Genomic DNA, 18837 nt, shown 5'->3' with positions numbered 1-18837 from the left:
ATCGACTTAGGCCACATTGCCAACACCTATGTCTCAGTCGGTACATGCAACAACTGTTCGTTGCTTGCATGTAACTTAGTCATTTATTATAGGGAAAAAAAGAATATGTGTTCTGATGAAAGTTCAATGGTCAGCAGGGATAAAATTCGACCTTCAAGCTGAAGATGACAATAGCTTACAGCTTCCGATCTTTCATATGGTCACCATGTTACGAGCAACAAACAACTTTTGTGATTCAAATAAGTTAGGAGAAGGAGGTTTTGGCCCCGTATACAAGTAGAGTTTAGTCTACAATTTCACACGTCGTACAAATGAACAGTTCTGTTCATTCATGCAATTTCATTTGTCTTGTCCTGTTCACTCGGGAAGAACTATGCAATTCACTTCTCAGGGTCAGCTGTCGGATGGACAAGATATAGCAGTCAAGAGATTGTCAGAGGACTCTCGGCAAGGTCTTAATGAATTCAAGAATGAGGTCATGTTAATCGCAAAGCTTCAGCACCGAAATCTTGTCAAGCTTCTGGGGTGTTGCATTGAAGAAGAGAGGATGCTAACCTATGAATACATGCCTAATGGAAGTCTAAGACACTTCCATATTTAGATTGCTTCGATCGATACCTTCTCCGATTTGAATCCCATTCAATGCGCAATTCCATCCAAATTACTGATTAGAAAAAGAATTGAATCAGGTAAAACAAGGAAAAATTTCCTAGTATGGAGAAGGCGATTTAACATTATCATTGGAATCGTGAGGGGACTCCTTTATCTTCATCAAGATTCGAGATTGAGAATCATACATAGGGATCTCAAAGCAAGCAATGTGTTGCTCAACAGTGAGATGAATCCTAAAATATCGGATTTTGGGGTGGCTAGAGTCTTTGGCGGAGATCTGTCACTAGCGAAAACCAAGAGGATAGTTGGCACTTAGTAAGTGGTGAGAAGTATTTTCATGGGCTTACACATTCATGTTCAAAATCCTATTCTAGTTATGCATGTTATTTTACCTGCAGTGGTTACATTGCACCAAAATATGCAATAGACGGGCTTTTCTCGACAAAAGCAGATGTTTTTAGATTTGGAGTACTATTGCTGGAGACAATATGCGGAAAGAAGAATAGAGAGTTCAATCATCTGAACCACAGCTTCAATCTTGTCGGACATGTGCGACATCGTTCTAAGAAGTCAAATTCTCAAAATACTTCGGTTGGATAGGGCCTACAAATTCTCCTTTTTTTTGTCAGGCCTGGAAGTTGTGGCTTGAGGGGAAAGTGAGCGACTTCATAGATCCTCAACTTCTGGATTCTTTCGATCTATCAGAAGTTGTTAAATGCATTCAAATCGGGCCATTATGTGTACGACGGCATCCTGACGATAGACCAAATATGTCATTTGTGCTTCTGGCTTTGGACAGTGAGAGCGCTTCGCTGCCACAGCCCAAGCAGCCCGGTCTCCACATTGAGAGGCGCTCTGAAAACACAGATGTTGAAATGAGTCGAAGAGAGTTTAACTCGAATGAGATTACAATGACATTAGTAGAAGGTAGATAGATTGCCAAGCATGTGAAGTTTCTTGCTTCTGCTGAGTTTTTCCATTGTGAGATAGCAATGCATCACTAATCGAGAGATGTTCAAAGTTCACTAGATGTACCTAATCATGGAAGAAATTGAAAAGGTGAAGTTTAACGTTGGTCTGGCTCCTCCACCCACCAAAGCGGATTGGTGAAAAAGACATTTTGTAGCCAGGAAAGCGGTAATTAGCAGCCGCCCCCAGCCCAAACTCTGGGCATATCCTGTGTCGGCAACATCGATTTCAATATCATGTGTTGATTATAGCAGTGATAGAAAAAGAATCTTAATAAATGAAATACTTGATTATGTTCATATCAAATGATGTTACAATCAATCATATAATATTTAAGTCTCGAAAAAATTTTGACTTGCACTTTCTTGGCATAATATCCTATCTGTTGCATGCTTATACTTATCGATCTGATCACCAGGCTAGGCATTTCCAATGATTAGCGAGGTTCCACATGCTTCAACCATGAATGAAGCATCAGGTTGAAGAATCAGGTTAGTTGCTTATTGTCGCTTTGCAGCTGTATCAGAATACCATGGACATGTTGCAAAAAATTCTGTTAGAATCGAACTTCCTCATGCTTGTACACCTTCAATAGTTAATTCCTGCACATGTTATCGACACAGGGTCGGTCACCTGTCAGTAGGTCGAAGCTGCACTTGCCCAAGGCTGAATACTTAGGCTGTCATCCTATGATCAGTATTTTACTAGACATTGTAGGAGCATAATTGGTATTCCCCACTGTCAAGCACCATCAGCCTTATACAATATATTGAGAACATTGCCATCCTCAGTGTACATCGGACTATGCGTACATCACATTCGTTTTGCTATGGAATACCTCGTTCTTCCCGTTATTCCACATGAATGTGCATGTGCTCTTCCGCTATTTACAACGGATAAAAGTTACGGACTGTTTAGACTTAGTTGGGAGAGGAGAGAAATACTAAGATAATATCAGTTGAAGAAGAGAGAGAGAGAGAGAGAGAGAGAGAGAGAGAGAGAGAGAGAGAGAGAGAAAGAGAGAGAGATGGAGGACAAACTAGGCTGATTTCGTTGACCAAAAATTCAACAATCTCATCACCAATTTCAGGGCCGTGTGTTCTCCTGTACAATAACTTGTCTTCAAGAATAGGAGAATATGACTAAGAAAGAGGGCAAAGAGCTTCTGATACGTGTGACAACCTGAGAGTGACACAACACGCTACACAAATACTAAAGTCACAATCTTCAACACTGACCCCGTATCTGTGCTTGTCATGAAGCTGACTCAATGGACACTTCAAGAAGCCAAAGTCTGCGGCCAATTCACTCTTGTGAGGTCAAAGGACTAGTGGCGAGTCAAGTACGGCACCCATAATCGTCCAGGATAGGACCACAGACTAATCGGCAACGGTCGGTCCACGTGAATTGGGTCTGTTTTGAAATTTGCGAGCACATGCATCACCCATACAGAATTTTGCGTCCCATAGTTTTTGCGTTCTTGTGAGATTATTTCTTTGCCTTTTCACATCCTAATCACTTAGCACCCTTTGTTTTCAGAACTACAATACTTTCCGTTAGAGAGCATTTAAGCTAAAGGATTGCAGGAGGAATGAACCAGCCAAGAGAATTCGACGGGACGGAGAAAAATAAATGGGGACGGCAAATTTTATTTGTACTTGATCATTGCTGTGATGAACTTGCTCTCCATGATTGTTGTAAATAAGTTGCCGGGCTTTCACATTTTGATAAACCTGACAGTAGTTGGCTTTCAAAGGTCTTTGTGGAAATGCGCATAAGTTGAAAAGTCCAATTACATGAAATGTCTTGGACCGTTTCCTCCTTCCCCATTAGCTAAGGCGAAAGTGACTCAGAAACGGGCCATCCGCAAAGACTCAGAAAGTCTGTCAGGTATGTGGTATGTGGCTACAATCTTGATCAATTTATTGGATCGTGGAACCAACACATCGTGAGGAACTTGTCCTGCTCTCTTCATTTCAACAAACACCGGATTTTCAGTAAACTCTATTTTTTATTCTCCTCCTGCTAATTCTATTTGCAAGCATGAAAGACTAATAGATGGATATTCTTCGTTTTTCCATACCATATTTCATTTCAATTTGTATGTTTGCACTAGAAGTATGCAAATCAGTTGATGTGTTAAGCTCATCTGAGCCAATTCGCGATGGTGACACTCTAGTGTCAGCAGGAGAAAAGTTTCAGCTAGGGTTCTTCAGCCCTAGAAACTCCAGCAACAGGTACCTTGCAATATGGTACCACAAGATCCCAGACAAGACCATTGTTTGGGTGGCAAATAGAGATAATCCGGTGAATGGTCCGTCAGGGGTTCTGAGGATAGGAAACGAAGGGAAACTAGTCCTTGTTGACCAAGCAGAAAGAGTCTTGTGGTCGTCGAACAACATGAATACTTCTTCGCAAAGCATAGTTGCTCAGCTCCTGGATTCTGGAAACCTGGTTTTGAAAGATGACAGCAAAAATGTCTCCGGAAACTATCTTTGGCAGAGTTTCAATAACCCCTCTGACACATTATTGGCAGGTATGAAGCTTGGGTGGGACCTGAGAACAAGGTTGGACCGGCACATGACATCCTGGAAGAGCGCAGAGGATCCCTCAACTGGAGACTTCACTTATGGCGTCCATCTTGGAGGAAACATTCCCCAACTAGTCATCCGTAAGGGAAATGCCAAGTACTTCCGAACTGGGCCTTGGAATGGCATACAGTTCAGCGGGATTACGTTTACTCCTAATCTGATATTCATGCCAAAGTTCATCGACAATTCCCAGGAGGTCTACTACATGTTCAACACTTACAATGAATCCACCATCACGAGATTTGTATTAAACAGTTATGGGAACCTCCAAAGGTACATGTGGAAAGAGAAAACTCAGGAGTGGACCCTGATGTATATGTTTCCGCATGACACCTGTGATGTCTATGCGAATTGTGGACCCAATACCATGTGCACGATCAGCAATCCTCAAATTTGTAGCTGCATGATTGGGTATAAACCGAAGTCACAGGCAGAGTGGGATACGCTTGTGTGGCCTAGCGGGTGTTTCAGTAAGAACCCATTTAATTGTTCTAAAGGAGAAGGCTTTAAGATGCTCAAAGGTGTGAAAATTCCTGATTTGTTGCAGTTCACGATGAATACTAGCATGAGCCTGAAGGAATGTGAATTAGAGTGCTTCAAGAACTGCTCATGCAGGGCCTACGCAAACGTAAATGCCACCAGAGGTGGAAAAGGCTGTCTCTTATGGTTTGGAGATCTTGTTGATGTCAGAAAACTCATCGAATATGCAAATCAAGATCTTTTTATTCGTGTTTCAGCCTCAGACCTGGGTAGTACACGTAACTTTGTTTTATTCTTCTTCCTTCACACACGATAATCCTATTCATCATTCACCTTGATGACATTTAGCCTCTCTCAATGTTCTCAGATTCGGCGAATTCCAAGTGGAAAGAATGGGTGGCAGTGGCAATTTCCTCTGCAGTTGTCATGCTTTTAGTGGTGCTTTACATCTGCATTTTTTGGAAGAGGAAAAAAAGTGCTCAAGGTACTCCATTTCCATCGGTGGAGTTGAGCTCTTGCTCTATAGGAATTATGGCTCTGACTAGAACTTGCTTTCAGAACCTCAATTGCAATTCTTGGTTCTCTTTTTTCGTATTTTGGCATCAAGTACAGAATCTTATATGTTCTCATCATGTCCAATGAGTTTTTGATCTATTGATACATATAAAGTTCATCGACTTAGGCCTCCTTGCTAACACCTATGTCTCAGTCAATACATGCAACAGCCGTTTGTTGCTTGCATGTAACTTAGTCATTTATTCTAGGGAAAAAAAGAACATGTATTCTGATGAAAGTTCAGTGGTCAACAGGGATAAGATTCGACTTTCAAGCTGAAGATGAGAACAGATTACAGCTTCCGATTTTTGATATGGTCACCATCTTACGAGCAACTAACAACTTTTGTGATTCAAATAAGTTAGGAGAAGGAGGTTTTGGCCCCGTATACAAGGTAGAGTTTATTCTACAATTTCATATGTCGTACAAAAGAACAGTGCTGTTCATTCATGCAATTTCATTTGTCCTGTGTCACTCGGGAAAAACTATGCAATTCATTTGTCAGGGTCAGCTGCCAGATGGACAAGAAATAGCAGTCAAGAGATTGTCAGAGGACTCTCGGCAAGGCCTTAATGAATTCAAGAATGAGGTCATGTTAATCGCGAAGCTTCAGCACCGAAATCTTGTCAAGCTTCTGGGGTGTTGCATTGAAGAAGAGAGGATGCTAATCTATGAATACATGCCTAATGGAAGCCTAGACACTTCCATATTTGGTTTGCTTCGATCGATACCTTCTCCGATTTGAATCGCATTCAATGTGCAATTCCATCCAAATTACTGATTAGAAAAAGAATTGAATCAGGTAAAACAACGGAAAATTCTCTAGTATGGAGAAGGCGATTCGACATTATCATAGGAATCGTGAGGGGACTCCTTTATCTGCATCAAGACTCGAGATTGAGAATCATACATAGGGATCTCAAAGCAAGCAATGTGTTGCTCGATAGTGAGATGAATCCTAAAATATCGGATTTTGGGGTGGCTAGAGTCTTTGGCGGAGATTTGTCATTGGCGAAAACAAAGAGGATAGTCGGCACTTAGTAAGTAGTAAGAAGTATTTTCATGGGCTTACACATTCATATTCAAAATCCTATTCTAGTTATGCATATTGTTTTGCCTGCAGTGGTTACATGGCACCAGAATATGCAATAGACGGGCTTTTCTCGACAAAATCAGATGTTTTTAGCTTTGGAGTACTATTGCTGGAGATAATATGCGGAAAGAAGAATAGAGAGTTCAATCATCCGGACCACTCCTTCAATCTTGTCGGACATGTGCGACATCTCTCTAAGAAGTCAAAATTTTAATATATAGCAATACTTCTGTTGGATATGGCCTAAAAATTCACTTTTTTTTTGTCAGGCCTGGAAGTTGTGGCTTGAGGGGAAAGTGAGCGACTTCATAGATCCACAACTTCCGGATTCTTTCGATCTGTCAGAAGTTGTTAAATGCATTCAAATCGGGCTATTATGCGTGCAACGGCGTCCTGACGATAGACCGAATATATCATCTGTGCTTCTGATGTTGGACAGTGAGAGCGCTTCGCTGCCACAGCCCAAGCAGCCCGGTTTCTACATTGAGAGGAGCTCTGAAAACAGAGACATTGAAATGAGTCAAAGAGACTGTAACTCGAATGAGATTACCATTACATTATTAGAAGGTAGATAGATTGTCAAGCATGTGTTGTCTCTTGCTTCTGCCGAGTTTTTCCATTGTGAGATAGCAATGCATCACTAATGGAGAGATGTTCAAAGTTCACTAGATGTACCTAATCATGGAAGAAATCGAAAAGGTGAAGTTTAATGTTGGTCCGGTTCCTCCACTTGCTAAAGCAGATTGGTGAAAAAGACATTTTGTAGCCACGACAGCAGTAATTAACAGCCGCCTCCAGCCCAAAAGTCTGAGCATATACTGTGTTGGCAACATCAATTTCAATATCTTGTGTTGCTTATAGCAGTGATAGAAAAGGAATCTTAATAAATGAAATACTCGATTATGTTCATAGCAAATGATGTTACAATCAATCATACAATACAAGTCGCGAAAAAATTATGACTTCTTGCACTTTCTTAGCTTAATATCCTATCGTTGCATGCTTATACGTATCGATCTAATCACCAGGCTAGGCATTTCCAATGATTAGTGAAGTTCCCCATACTTCGACCCTGAGTGAAGAACCAGGTTGAAGCATCAGTTTATAGTCTATGCTCGTACACATTCGATGGTTGATTCCCTGCACATGTTATCGACATGGGCACGGTTCCCTTTCAGTAGGCCAAGCTGCTATTGCCCGAGGCTGAATACTTAGAATGTCATCCTATGATCAGTATTTTACTAGACATTATAGGAGCATAATTGGTATTCCGCACTGTCAAGCACCATCAACCTTATACAATATGTCGAGAACAATGCCATCCTCAGTGTACATCGGACTATGCGTACGTCACATTCGTTTTGCTATGGAATACCTCGTTCTTCCTGTTATTCCACATGAATGTGCATGTGCTCTTCCGCTATTTATAACGGATAAAAGTTACGGAGTATTGAGACTTAGTTGGGAGAGGAGAGAAATACTAAGATAATATCAGTTGAAGGAGAGAGAGAGAGAGAGAGAGAGAGAGAGAGAGAGAGAGAGAGATGGTGGACAAACTAGGCTGATTTCGTTGACCAAAAATTCAACAATCTCATCACCAATTTCAGGGCCGCGTGTTCTTCTCCTGTACGATATCTTGTCTTCAAGAATAGGAGAATATGACTAACAAAGAGGGCAAAGAGCTTCTGATACGTGTGATAACCTGAGAGTGACACAACACACTACACAATTACTAAAGTCACAATCTTCATCAACACTGACCTCGTATCTGTGCTTGTCATGAAGCTGACTCAATGGACACTACAAGAAGGCAAAGTCTGCGGCCAATTCACTCCTGTGAGGTCAAATGACTAGTGGCGAGTCAAGTACGGCACCCATAATCGTCCAGGATAGGACCACAGACTAATCGGCAACGGTCGACTCACGTGAATCGGGTCTGTATCACCGGCGAAAAAATATGAAGTGGAGGATACAGAATTTTGCGTCCCATAATTTTTGCGTTCTTGTGAGATTATTTCTTTTCCTTTTCACATCTTAATCACTTAGCACCCTTTGTTTTCAGAACTCCAATAAGTTCCCTTAGTGTCACGCCCCGGTCCTATCTACTAAGGCTCCACCGCACGACTTCCCTTCTTTGGTCATTTAATTACGATGTCCCGGGAGACGTCGCTAACCCATCGTATTATCTAACAAGTAAGCACATGTGGAAACGAAATCCAAATCACCCAACCAACAACAATAACCAAACAACAACAACATGAATAGTAAGGGAAACACATTCACAAAAGCATGCTTCATATATAAGCATTAACGACCCATATCAGAAGCAAGGATAAATACGCGCCCATTACATGGGCCCTTTTTCCGATTACATCACAAAAACGAGAGGGGGTCAGGGTCTACTTAGCTTCTCTATCTATGAGGGGTACCTCAAAAAGAACATGGCTTCCTCCACGTTCAAGCATGCTATGGCTCGGGTTTGGGGTCGTAATTTGGATCCGACTCCATATCATTGACGACACCATCGGGGACGTTTGACGTCACAGGGTCCCACGGAATTGCATCCGGCGCACCTGGGGGTCCGTCAAAGCCCTGGAGAGGTCCCCAACGCTTCCCTCGAACCAAACTTACCATGCTTTATGTTAGGAATATGCTTCAGGACTGAAACATGTCCACGTACAGCATATGTTTTTGTTATTTCAGTTTGTTAAATGGTTGTCCTAGTCTTTAGGAAGCGGTTAAGCTATTTTTATTAGTGCTGTTGATCGTGGTTTATTTGTAGGGCCATGTTGTTAGTGGTTGGTTATTTTTCCTTCCTTTAAATTGTAATGTTTGCTGAAGTTATAAAACTGTTGTCTTTCCTCTCTCGACTAAAAAAAACCAACAATTGGTATCAAAGCTCTCTTCTTAAGGGACCTGTGTGAGTTTGACAAGCCATGGACGCCGAAGCTGGTCTCTCTTCAATTGCTCCACCAGTGTTCGATGGAGATAACTACCAAATATGGGCAGTACGCATGGAGACATACCTGGATGCTTTTGGATCTTTGGGAAGCAGTGGAAGAAGATTATGAAATCCCTGCACTTCCTGCCAATCCAACCATGGCTCAGATCAAAGCTCATAAGGAGAAGAAGACAAAGAAGTCAAAGGCCAAAGCTTGCTTGTTTTGTCACGCCCCGAACCCCATCGAACGCATGACATCCTCTACTGGTCGATTATTAGTGCGACGTCCCAGGAAACGTCGCCGACCTCACGATTCCATCAGAGTTCGAACACGGCGGAAACCAATGAAATAAACCCGGACAATAAAATTGGAGAACACCAGGAAGAAATAAATCACCCAACCACCAAACATAAAACTATACCTCGATATATAAATATACAACATCCAATTCTTTACAACCAAACACTTCCAACATCCATCAGATTCACATCAAATGATAGTACATGTAACATCCTAAATTTCGACCCATTTCCGGGATCCGCCGAAGTGGATATTATTTCTCATCTGATTAGTACGTCTCGCCCGAAGCTGGCCCTTCGCGGGATACTGACCAATGGGAAAGGCTAACTAGGAAAACGGTACGTGGACCGGGGACCCGATCGCGAATCGGGCGCCGATTCCGAGAAACGGCAGGGAAGTATTTTGGGCCAGTGTGGATCGATTCTGGGAAGGTGACGGATCTGGTTTGGCCAACGACGTACGATCGGATCGCGGGTGATTCCGCTCGACCGAGAGTGCGCGTGGCAAATAAATCCCGAACCTGAACCGAACGATCGTGACCCCTGGAATAATCAATAATTCCTTGCGCTATCCCGGTAATCGAGACCGTCACGACTCGAGTAACCCTAGGTCGATACCCGTAACCCCTAAACAGCCACCCGTCAGTAAGAGGCTCTAAAATTTTGAATTGAGCAAATTTGATCGCCAAATTGGACCCGAACTTCGATGTCGAAATTCTACGGGTGTTTGCGACTATTTTGCAAGGCCAACGTCATTTTGGTGTGGCCAAATACATTTGGGGCTAGTCCAGCTGAAAATTGGAATTTCGGCCGAAATTGGAAAAATTACGATTTCACCCCTTTGGATTCCGACGTCGATTTTCGAGGCCGTATGAGATTATTTTTCGAGGCCGATGCCGTTTTAGGGTGGCCACGCATATTTGGAGTGTGTACGGTCGAAAAATGGAATTTCGACCTGGAAATGAAAAATTTACTATTTTGCCCCCCAGACTTTGAAGCCGATTTTCGAGAGCTTAAAAGGTTATTTTTGCGAATCCGACGTCATATTATGTTGGCCACACACATTTGGGGTTGGTACGGTCGAAAAATGGAATTTCAACCCGGGATCGGAAAATTACCGTTTTGCCCCTATGACTCATTTTTAGGGTTCCGAATTTTGGGCCATTTTTGGGGATTAAATTTGGATATTTTAATGTATATTTCAGCCCAATAATTCAAGGGGTGAAAGACCAAAACGCCCTTGGATATTTTGGGTTGGATTATTGAGAACCAAGTGTGTAAAGGGCAATTTTGGAATTTGGAAAAGTTGGTCAAAGTTATTATTGCCCAATCCTCTCTCTCTCCTCCCATTTTCCTCCCCTTCAGCCGTGCACCCCCTTCCTTCCACGCCACTCCTCTTCTTCTCTTTCTTTTTCATCTTTGTTTGGCCGTGAGAGGCCCTCGCCGGAGGACCGCCACCGCTGCCGCCGGAGCCGATCCGCCACCACCACCACCTTGCCTTGCACCACCATCCAGCCATCCCACTCTCTCTCTCTCCCTTTCCTCAGCCACGTGAGCAGCCTCCACCGTGGACCGCCATCCGCAAGCCACCGCCGTGAGGACGCCGGAGCGCCGCCGCTGAACCGGGTCGATCCAGCTGCTGTTCAGCCCTTCTCTCTCCTTGTTCAGCCCACTTTTGAAGCCATAAACCTAGTGAGTGGAAATCCTAACCCTTAATTAGGATTATGTGCACTTTGGACAAGTTTTAGGGGTTATTAGGGTATTTTTAGGGGTTGATTAGAGTGGGCTGATTTGGGCTGAAGTTATGGTGATTTTAAGGACCTAATGTGATGATTTAGGGATGGTTTAAAGACTGTGGATCATTGGATTAGTGGTTGGTTGTGTTTGGTTTGCTTGGTAGTGCATAATTGTTGATTTCCGGTACGGTTACTGTTGCGTCGTCGGATTTTGTTATTTTTGGTGTGACTTGTGTGGGACGAATTTGAAGAAGTGTTCTTCATGAAAGTTCTTTCCAACATCTTGACGTATAACATACTTTAATTTGGGAATTTTTGGAAATCATTTGATGCCATTCGCAAGTCCATCTTTGGACCGAAATAAAACTGCCCGATTTACTATTCACCCGACCTTCGGGTCTGTTCGAATTTTTATAAATTTTTTCAGGCCTATTTTCGAAATACTTCCTTCACAAAAATTGTTGGGGAAATTTGTGGCTATAACATATAAAAATTTCAAGGTTTTTCCAAAGTAATTTGGGTACTGGATGAGATGCATTTTGATGGTCAGGTGGCCTGACCGGACGGGTTGATTTTTGTCTGACTTCTAGTGACAAAAACGAGGTGTTTACGGTAAGAACTGGGTTTCGAGTTCTTCACGGAAAATGTTCATTGAGATGTTTTGTACAACATATCCAAATTTCATAATTTTTGGAATTGATTTACCATTTATTTCAAATGGATTTCGGTCACTGTGCAACAGCCCAGTTTGGACTCGATTTTGTATATTCCCGGTTTTCTCTCTCTCGGACCGAGTAGTGGCTGTCCATTGAGGTTTAATTGGGCCTTGTACGGCTAATGTGTGGTTTATTTGTGAATTGCCATGTGTGAATGGTTGGGCCATGTAGTAGCTGATTTGGGTATAAATTGTGCTTGATTGTGTTAAATTTTGGGGTGCCTCGTTTGAGCGACTCGGTGGTTGAATGGTACTTTGTCGTGCTCAATTGTTTAATGCCATGCCGGCTGATTTCGTGTTCGAGCAATGCGGTGTGTGATTGGCCAATCATTAGTGTGAATGTTTATTGCCCAAGTGCGTGAATTATGATTTGGGCCACATGGTACTAGTTGGCCAAGTGCGCATGTTATGCGAATAAGTATGGGCAATTGATTGGCTATTTGAGCACGTTGATTTGGCATGTTTGTTTAAATGCCGTGCTGAAATTGAATGCTCATGTTGCATTGTACGACATTGCATGGCCACGCATTGTGTATGCCGAGAATGGGGCATGAGATGAGATTGTGCGAGAATGTGTGCCTGACATGAGCATGTAATCACCTAATTGTCCTGATGCGTGTTACGCGGGTTTCAGATAATAACTGGCTGTGTGTATGTGTGATCACATTTCGCCCTGATGCGTGTTACGCGGGGTGTGCCGTCCTCATGCACTTTGAAGCAGGACGATGCTCGGTACGTCCGGAAGACGACCATCCTGATGCGTTTTACGCGGGCTCTGGTTCGTGGGGAGATCAGTGTTGCGCCTCATGCACTTTGTAGCAGGCTAGAGACACTGGGCCAGATCGGTGTTGCGCCTCATGCACTTTGTAGCAGGCTAGACGCACCGGGCTGGGAATTGTGATGACTCGAGTCGTAATGAATAATAATAATGGAGCATAAGCCAGTGTGCAGTGTGAGCCAGAATGAAACATGGCATGATGATGACATTTGCATGCATAAGAATGCATGAGCCAGTGTGCGAGTATGCAAGACTCGGTGAATGGCATGCGAGATGAACACTTTAAGTATGAGCATGCGTATGGCGTACGTGTGAAAATGTGTGCCACGTATGTGCCGTGATTATTATATCGAACTATTTAACCTGCAGGGTCAGCAAGGTAAGCGATCCGGGCTCAAGGGCCTAGGTCATTTGATTGACATCATTGTCGGTTGTTGTGTTGATTGCTTGTCGGGAGGTGCATGTTAGCCTAGTTTCGGTTTAGGAGGCCTACTCACTGAGATTCGTCTCATAGTTGTTTAAATCCCATTTTTCAGACCCCTGTTAGAAGATACCTAGTGTACCCGATCAATATAAGGATCCGGAGCCCATAGAGCAGGATCCCGAACAGGTTGGCGAGGTCGAGCAGAAGGATTCGGAAGATGAGATAATCGAGGCTGAGTCCGTGTCATCAGGATCTGATCCCGATTAAGTTTCCTAGGATCAGTCTTAGCCTCCCTTAGGTTGGGCCGGTAACCCTTTGATTGTAGCCCCACCTTAGACTGCCCCCTTGGCCACTTAGTCATTTTGTTAGTAGTGGCCGTCGACCCGCTTTTGTTTGGAGATTTGTATTGGTGTATCGCGGACATTGAATATGTTTTGAAGTTCAATGCAAGTCTTGATTAGTAGGCTTTTAATTGTTTGTCGTTCCTGCTACCCTTGGTCATGTATTGTTTTGTACGGGTGTTGTAATTATTGCTTCCGCATGTGCCCTATGCTCTGTTTTGGGAGTTGGGTCAGTGACGCGTCCTGGGACGTCGCATCAAAATCGACCGGTACGTGGGTTGATCGCGCTTCGAGGGGTTCGGGGCGTGACAGTATACACCCGAATGGATTTCTTGATTACACCACCAACTATTCACATCATGCACTCACTAATTTAATATCAAACTTATAATACACGCACACCAACTGGCTTCTACGGATCGCGTCCTCGACCTCAAAAGGGATTAGCCGCCAAGGTATATTCTACTCCTAAATGCTTGGTGTGCATCGGGATCCCAAAACGCTGCGGCGGTAGCGGGCGGAAGATTCAAGGCTCGGGCGGGTACTCTGAAATGGTTTGGTTGAAACAACCATGAGACACTTCTCAATAAGTCACAACCTAAACCCTACCTAGGCTACCACGTATTCCAGACAAGTTCAGATGCACAATCAATCAATACACGCAACCACAGCCACGCAGTCACACTTACCTGGACTCTTGGCATACTCAGCTTGCACGTTAGTTCATAATCACAACATTCAACTCGCACGCATTTCACACTTCGCGCACCACAAACCTCACACATTTCCATGCCAAAAACACGCATCGATCACGCACTATCGCATCAATTTCATTTACTTTCCTCGCCTTGCCCCACTAGCTCAATCACTTTCTCGGCCCGCGTAAACACGCCTCAGGCCCACACGCTCGCGCCCCGAGCATTACACACCTCGGTCCGATCCCACTTTCTCTTACCATATCACACACCCCGTTCTCAATCACATTTCTTGGCCCGCGTAAACACGCCTCAGGCCCACACGATCGCGCCCCGAGCATCATCACACGCCTCGGTCCGATCCCATTCACACGTTCTTTCCTCAGCCCGCGCCAAATGCGACAGGCCTACGTGATCGAAATCCGAGCTTATAATGCCTCGATCCGATCCCGGTCTCACCCGAGCTGATCGTGCCTTGGACCGATTTCATTCTCACTTTCTTTCCTCAGCCCGCGCCAAATGCGACAAGCCAAAGTGATCGAAACCCGAGCTTATAATGCCTCGGTCCGATCCCACAATCATATCACAACTCGCATCAACACGCCTCCGGCCTTTTAGTGATCACACGCACATTGCACGCCATAAATTTCACACGTGTGCATACTCAGGCATTAAATACGCGTACTCAGAGGCGCCCAAATCAATCAAATCAATTCAGCCACATCACAACATACAATCAACACGCAATTTACCCTTTTTCGACACCAAAACTACGATCTCTCACTCCCGGCCCTTCACGACACTTTCACGAAATTCCGAGCCGGATCTAACGGCACCAACCGTACACCAAACAACACATCACAGCACTCAAAACAGTAATTTCCAGCCACCAATCAACCTCTAAAAATCCACCAAAATCTTCCGATTTCAATCTTAAGGCCCACCAATCGAATCAACCCCTAAACCACACCAAATCGCGTCTAAACGAGTCCGATAATACCCAATATACTAGGCAAGGTTTAGATCGCGACTTACCGGACTCTACACTAACTCGGCTAGAGTGGAACGGGGCGGCGATCGGCGCGGCGGCTTGGCTGTGAGCGGCGGCACGGCTCGGCGGTGGCGACGGTAAGCGGCGGCGGCGATGGCCTCCTTGCCGCGGCTCACTCACGGGAGAGGGAGAGGGAGAGGGGGACGGTGGTGGCACGGCGTAAAGGTGGGGGCATGGCGCGGTAGCGGGACGGCGGCGATCCGGTCGGGCGGTGACCGGCGTGTCGCGGCTCGGCGAGGGGAGGGACGGTCGGCGGTGAGGGAGAGGAAGAGAGAGGGAGCTCTCAGTGGAGGGGGGGAACCGTGAGATGAGAGAGAGAATGAGGAGAGAGAGAGAAGAATTTTGACTAAAAGGTCCAATTTTTGACCACTTTTTGGCTAATTACCATCTTGCCCCTCTCTAATCTTTTTAATCAACGGCCGAGATTCGATCTTATCTTGAAATCGACGGCCGAGATCGAATTTTTTCCAAAATTATCCAAGGACAATTTGGGAATTTCATAAAATTCCAAGGGCAAAATTGTCCAACTCAAAAGTTAGGGCAAAATGACCAAAACGCCCTTCCCTCTTAAAACTTGCCCTTAACAAATTCTTAAGGGCAAAATGGTCACTTTCCTCATTTCTCGCCAAAATCGAATTTTTCTGAAGGATTCGGGAAAATCCGAAGTTGCGTGTTCCAACCACAACGTCGTCCTAACGTCCCGTCGTGACTTCCTAATTTTTTGATGTCTAATTTGGGCTCAAATTAATAATTGATTCTTATTCAACGTAACTCGAGTGTTTCTCAAACTAACGGGCGGCTTTTGGGGAAAATTTGTATATTTGACCCGTGACCGATAATAAATCGAGTCACGTGCAAGTTCATTCGATCCGTGACGACTTCGGTTGTCACTTAATCGCGAGGATCAATTGCTAGATCCAAGGGGCACGATCGTTCGGTATAGGTTCAGGATCATTTGTCAATTCATTTCGTGGTCCAGCGGAATCACCCGCGATCCACTACTATGACAGTGGCGAACTGACCCCTGGCTATCCTTGGATCGGCCAACAGTGGCTAAAAATGTCACCTCGACGATTTTATGGTCGAAAATCAACTCACGATCGAACTTTCTTTAGTCGCACGAATTTAAATCCCTAATTAGCCTTTCCCTAATGGTTAGTATCCCAGGAATGATCAGTTCCGGGCAAGAACTAACTACGAGTACGTTCATAAAACCAAGCATTTTATAAATCCCAAATGGACGAATTTCAGGATGTCACATGTTTGCTGCAGTTTCAGCCACCATTTTTTCTCGAATTATGTCTCTCAAGACGGCAAAGGAGATATGGGATTTTCTCAAGTCTGAGTATGAAGGAGATGAGAAAATTCGTGGAATGCATGTGTTGAATCTAATCCGTGATTTTGAGATGCAGAAAATGAAGGAAACTGAGACCATAAAGGAGTATGCTGACAGACTTCTCGGGATAGCCAATCGAGTTCGGTTACTGGGTTCTTCATTGACAGACTCAAGAATTGTCGAAAAAATTCTTGTGACACTGCTTGAAAGGTTTGAGGCTACAATAACCACCTTCGAAAACACGAAGGACTTGTCCGCGATCACACTGGCAGAACTCTTAAGTGCCCTGCAAGCACAAGAGCAAAGGTGTGTAATGAGGCAAGAAGGAGTTGTTGAAGGAGCCTTATTAGCCAAGCATCAAAATGATGGCAAATTTAGATGGCAGAAAAGCAAGAAGACTCAAGCAACAGGCGAATGTTCAACATCGGGAAGCAAAAACAAGGCCGGAGATAAGAAAGCTGGAGTGAAAGGGAACTATCCTCCTTGTCAACATTGCGGGAAAAAAGGTCATCCACCTTTCAAATGTTGGAGAAGACCTGATGCAAAATGCAGAAAATGCAATCAAACTGGACATGAAGCCATCATATGCAAAAACAAAAATCCACAGCAAGGAGAAGAGGCTAAACTTATTGATCAAGAGGAGGAGGATTAACTTTTTGTAGCCACGTGTTTTGCAGGCAGTGAAGCAAGTGAGAGCTGGCTGATTGACAATGGCTGCACCAATCATATGACCAATGATAAGGAGCTTTTCAGAGATTTGACGCCTACCACTATCACCAAAGTGAGAATTGGGAATGGCGACTATATTTCAGTTAAAGGCAAGGGAACAGTTGCAATAACTTGTTGTTCAGGTACAAAGTTCATTCCTGATGTTCTTTTTATTCCTGAAATTCAACAAAACTTGTTGAGTGTTGGTCAGTTAATTGGAAGAGGGTTTAAAGTTGCTTTCGAAGACAATTTTTGCCTAATTAGAGATGCAGCCAACCAAGAAATCTTTAAAGTAAGAATGAAAGGCAAAAGTTTTGCTCTAAATCCATTGAAGGAGGAGCAGGCAGCCTTCTCAATTAAGGAGAATGTCACTAAGATTTGGCACAAGAGACTCGGGCATTACCACCACCACGGGATGCTGCAAATGAAATCCAATACAATGGTAGAAGGTCTTCCGGAATTTGAAAATCAGATTTCAAGCTGCAAGGCATGTCAATTCGGCAAGCTCAATAGAAAACCATTCTCAAAGTCAACTGGCAGAGCTTCAAGGAAGCTGCAACTGATCCACACAGATGTCTCGGGCCCTCAAAGAACACCTTCTCTAAAGGGTAGTCTCTATTATATTGCCTTTATTGATGATTTCACCAGAATGTGTTGGATTTTTTTTTTTGAAGTTCAAATCAGAAAGTGGATCAAGTTTTTTGGAAGTTCAAGGCAAGAGTAGAGAATGAGAGTGGCTGCAAAATTCAGATTGTTAGATCTGACAATGGGAAGGAGTACACTTCGGTACAATTCAACAAGTTTTGTGAAGATGCAGGCATTGAGCATTAGCTTACAGCCCCTTACACTCCTCAGCAAAATGGAGTTAGTGAGAGGAGAAATAAGTATATCATGGAAATGTCAAGATGCATGCTGCATGAGAGGAATTTGCCAAAGAAGTTTTGGGCAGAGGCAGCAAGTACGGCTGTGTTTCTTCAAAACAGACTTCCCACAAAGGCAATGAAAGATCAGACACCATATGAGGCATGGTATGGTTACAAACCAACTCTGAAATATCTTAAAGTTTTTGGTTGCTTGTGCTTCACTCATATTCCACAGAGTAAGCGTGACAAGCTAGATAGAAGAGCTTTACTGGGTATTTTTATAGGCTATAGTACAGTCAGCAAGGCCTATAAAATTTTCCAGCCACAAACTGGAAATATTATAGTTAGCATGGATGTCCACTTCGTGGAGGATGAAGAGTGGAACCGGGATGATGCAAAGAAGAGAAGTCAGATCGTGGTAGAGCCAAAATTCAAGCTCTTTGGTTCAAGCACTGAAGAAGATGAAGAAAGACAAAATGAAATAGTAGATAATGTCCCCGTGAGAGGAACTAGGTTGCTCTCTGACATTTATCAAAGATGCAACATTGCTGTGTGTGAACCTGCAGATTATGAAGAAGCAAGAAATGATCAAATGTGGATAGCTGCAATGAAGGAGGAGCTGTCCATGATAGAGAAGAACAATACATGG

At 43.7% G+C, this 18837-nt stretch overlaps 1 protein-coding gene and 1 pseudogene across 2 annotated transcripts; both read left to right on the top strand.

Annotated features, from left to right (window-relative positions):
- The first annotated feature begins 205 nt into the window (after nucleotides 1–205).
- LOC130134651 (G-type lectin S-receptor-like serine/threonine-protein kinase SD1-1) lies at nucleotides 206–1547 on the top strand (annotated as a pseudogene).
- Nucleotides 1548–3509: 1962 nt separating this feature from the next.
- Nucleotides 3510–6877, top strand: LOC115673841 (G-type lectin S-receptor-like serine/threonine-protein kinase At4g27290). Of its 2 annotated transcripts, none has more exons than XM_056315870.1 (7): nucleotides 3510–4921; nucleotides 5020–5136; nucleotides 5462–5601; nucleotides 5713–5920; nucleotides 6010–6247; nucleotides 6331–6481; nucleotides 6570–6877. In XM_056315870.1, the coding sequence occupies exons 1-7, from the start codon at nucleotides 3640–3642 to the stop codon at nucleotides 6873–6875; spliced, it is 2442 nt and encodes an 813-aa protein (XP_056171845.1). In that variant the 5' UTR covers nucleotides 3510–3639; the 3' UTR covers nucleotides 6876–6877. The 2 variants fall into 2 exon arrangements, with proteins under 2 accessions (XP_056171845.1, XP_056171844.1); XM_056315869.1 differs by having other exon boundaries at nucleotides 3510–4924.
- The last annotated feature ends 11960 nt before the right edge of the window (nucleotides 6878–18837 follow it).

Source organism: Syzygium oleosum, unplaced genomic scaffold (genome assembly GCF_021117445.2).
Source record: "Syzygium oleosum isolate NSW1041296 unplaced genomic scaffold, Sole_v2.1 Sole_v2.11, whole genome shotgun sequence".
Lineage (NCBI taxonomy): Eukaryota > Viridiplantae > Streptophyta > Magnoliopsida > Myrtales > Myrtaceae > Syzygium > Syzygium oleosum.
This window is presented reverse-complemented; position numbering and strand designations above follow the sequence as displayed.

Bases quoted from the DNA above. Each gene is read 5' to 3' on its own strand.
- LOC115673841 (XM_056315869.1), top strand. From the start codon at position 3,640: ATGGATATTCTTCGTTTTTCCATACCATATTTCATTTCAATTTGTATG. The intron at 4,925-5,019 runs GTACACGTAACT...CAATGTTCTCAG, and splicing joins TTCAGCCTCAGACCTGGGTA to ATTCGGCGAATTCCAAGTGG. The intron at 5,602-5,712 runs GTAGAGTTTATT...TTCATTTGTCAG, and splicing joins GTTTTGGCCCCGTATACAAG to GGTCAGCTGCCAGATGGACA.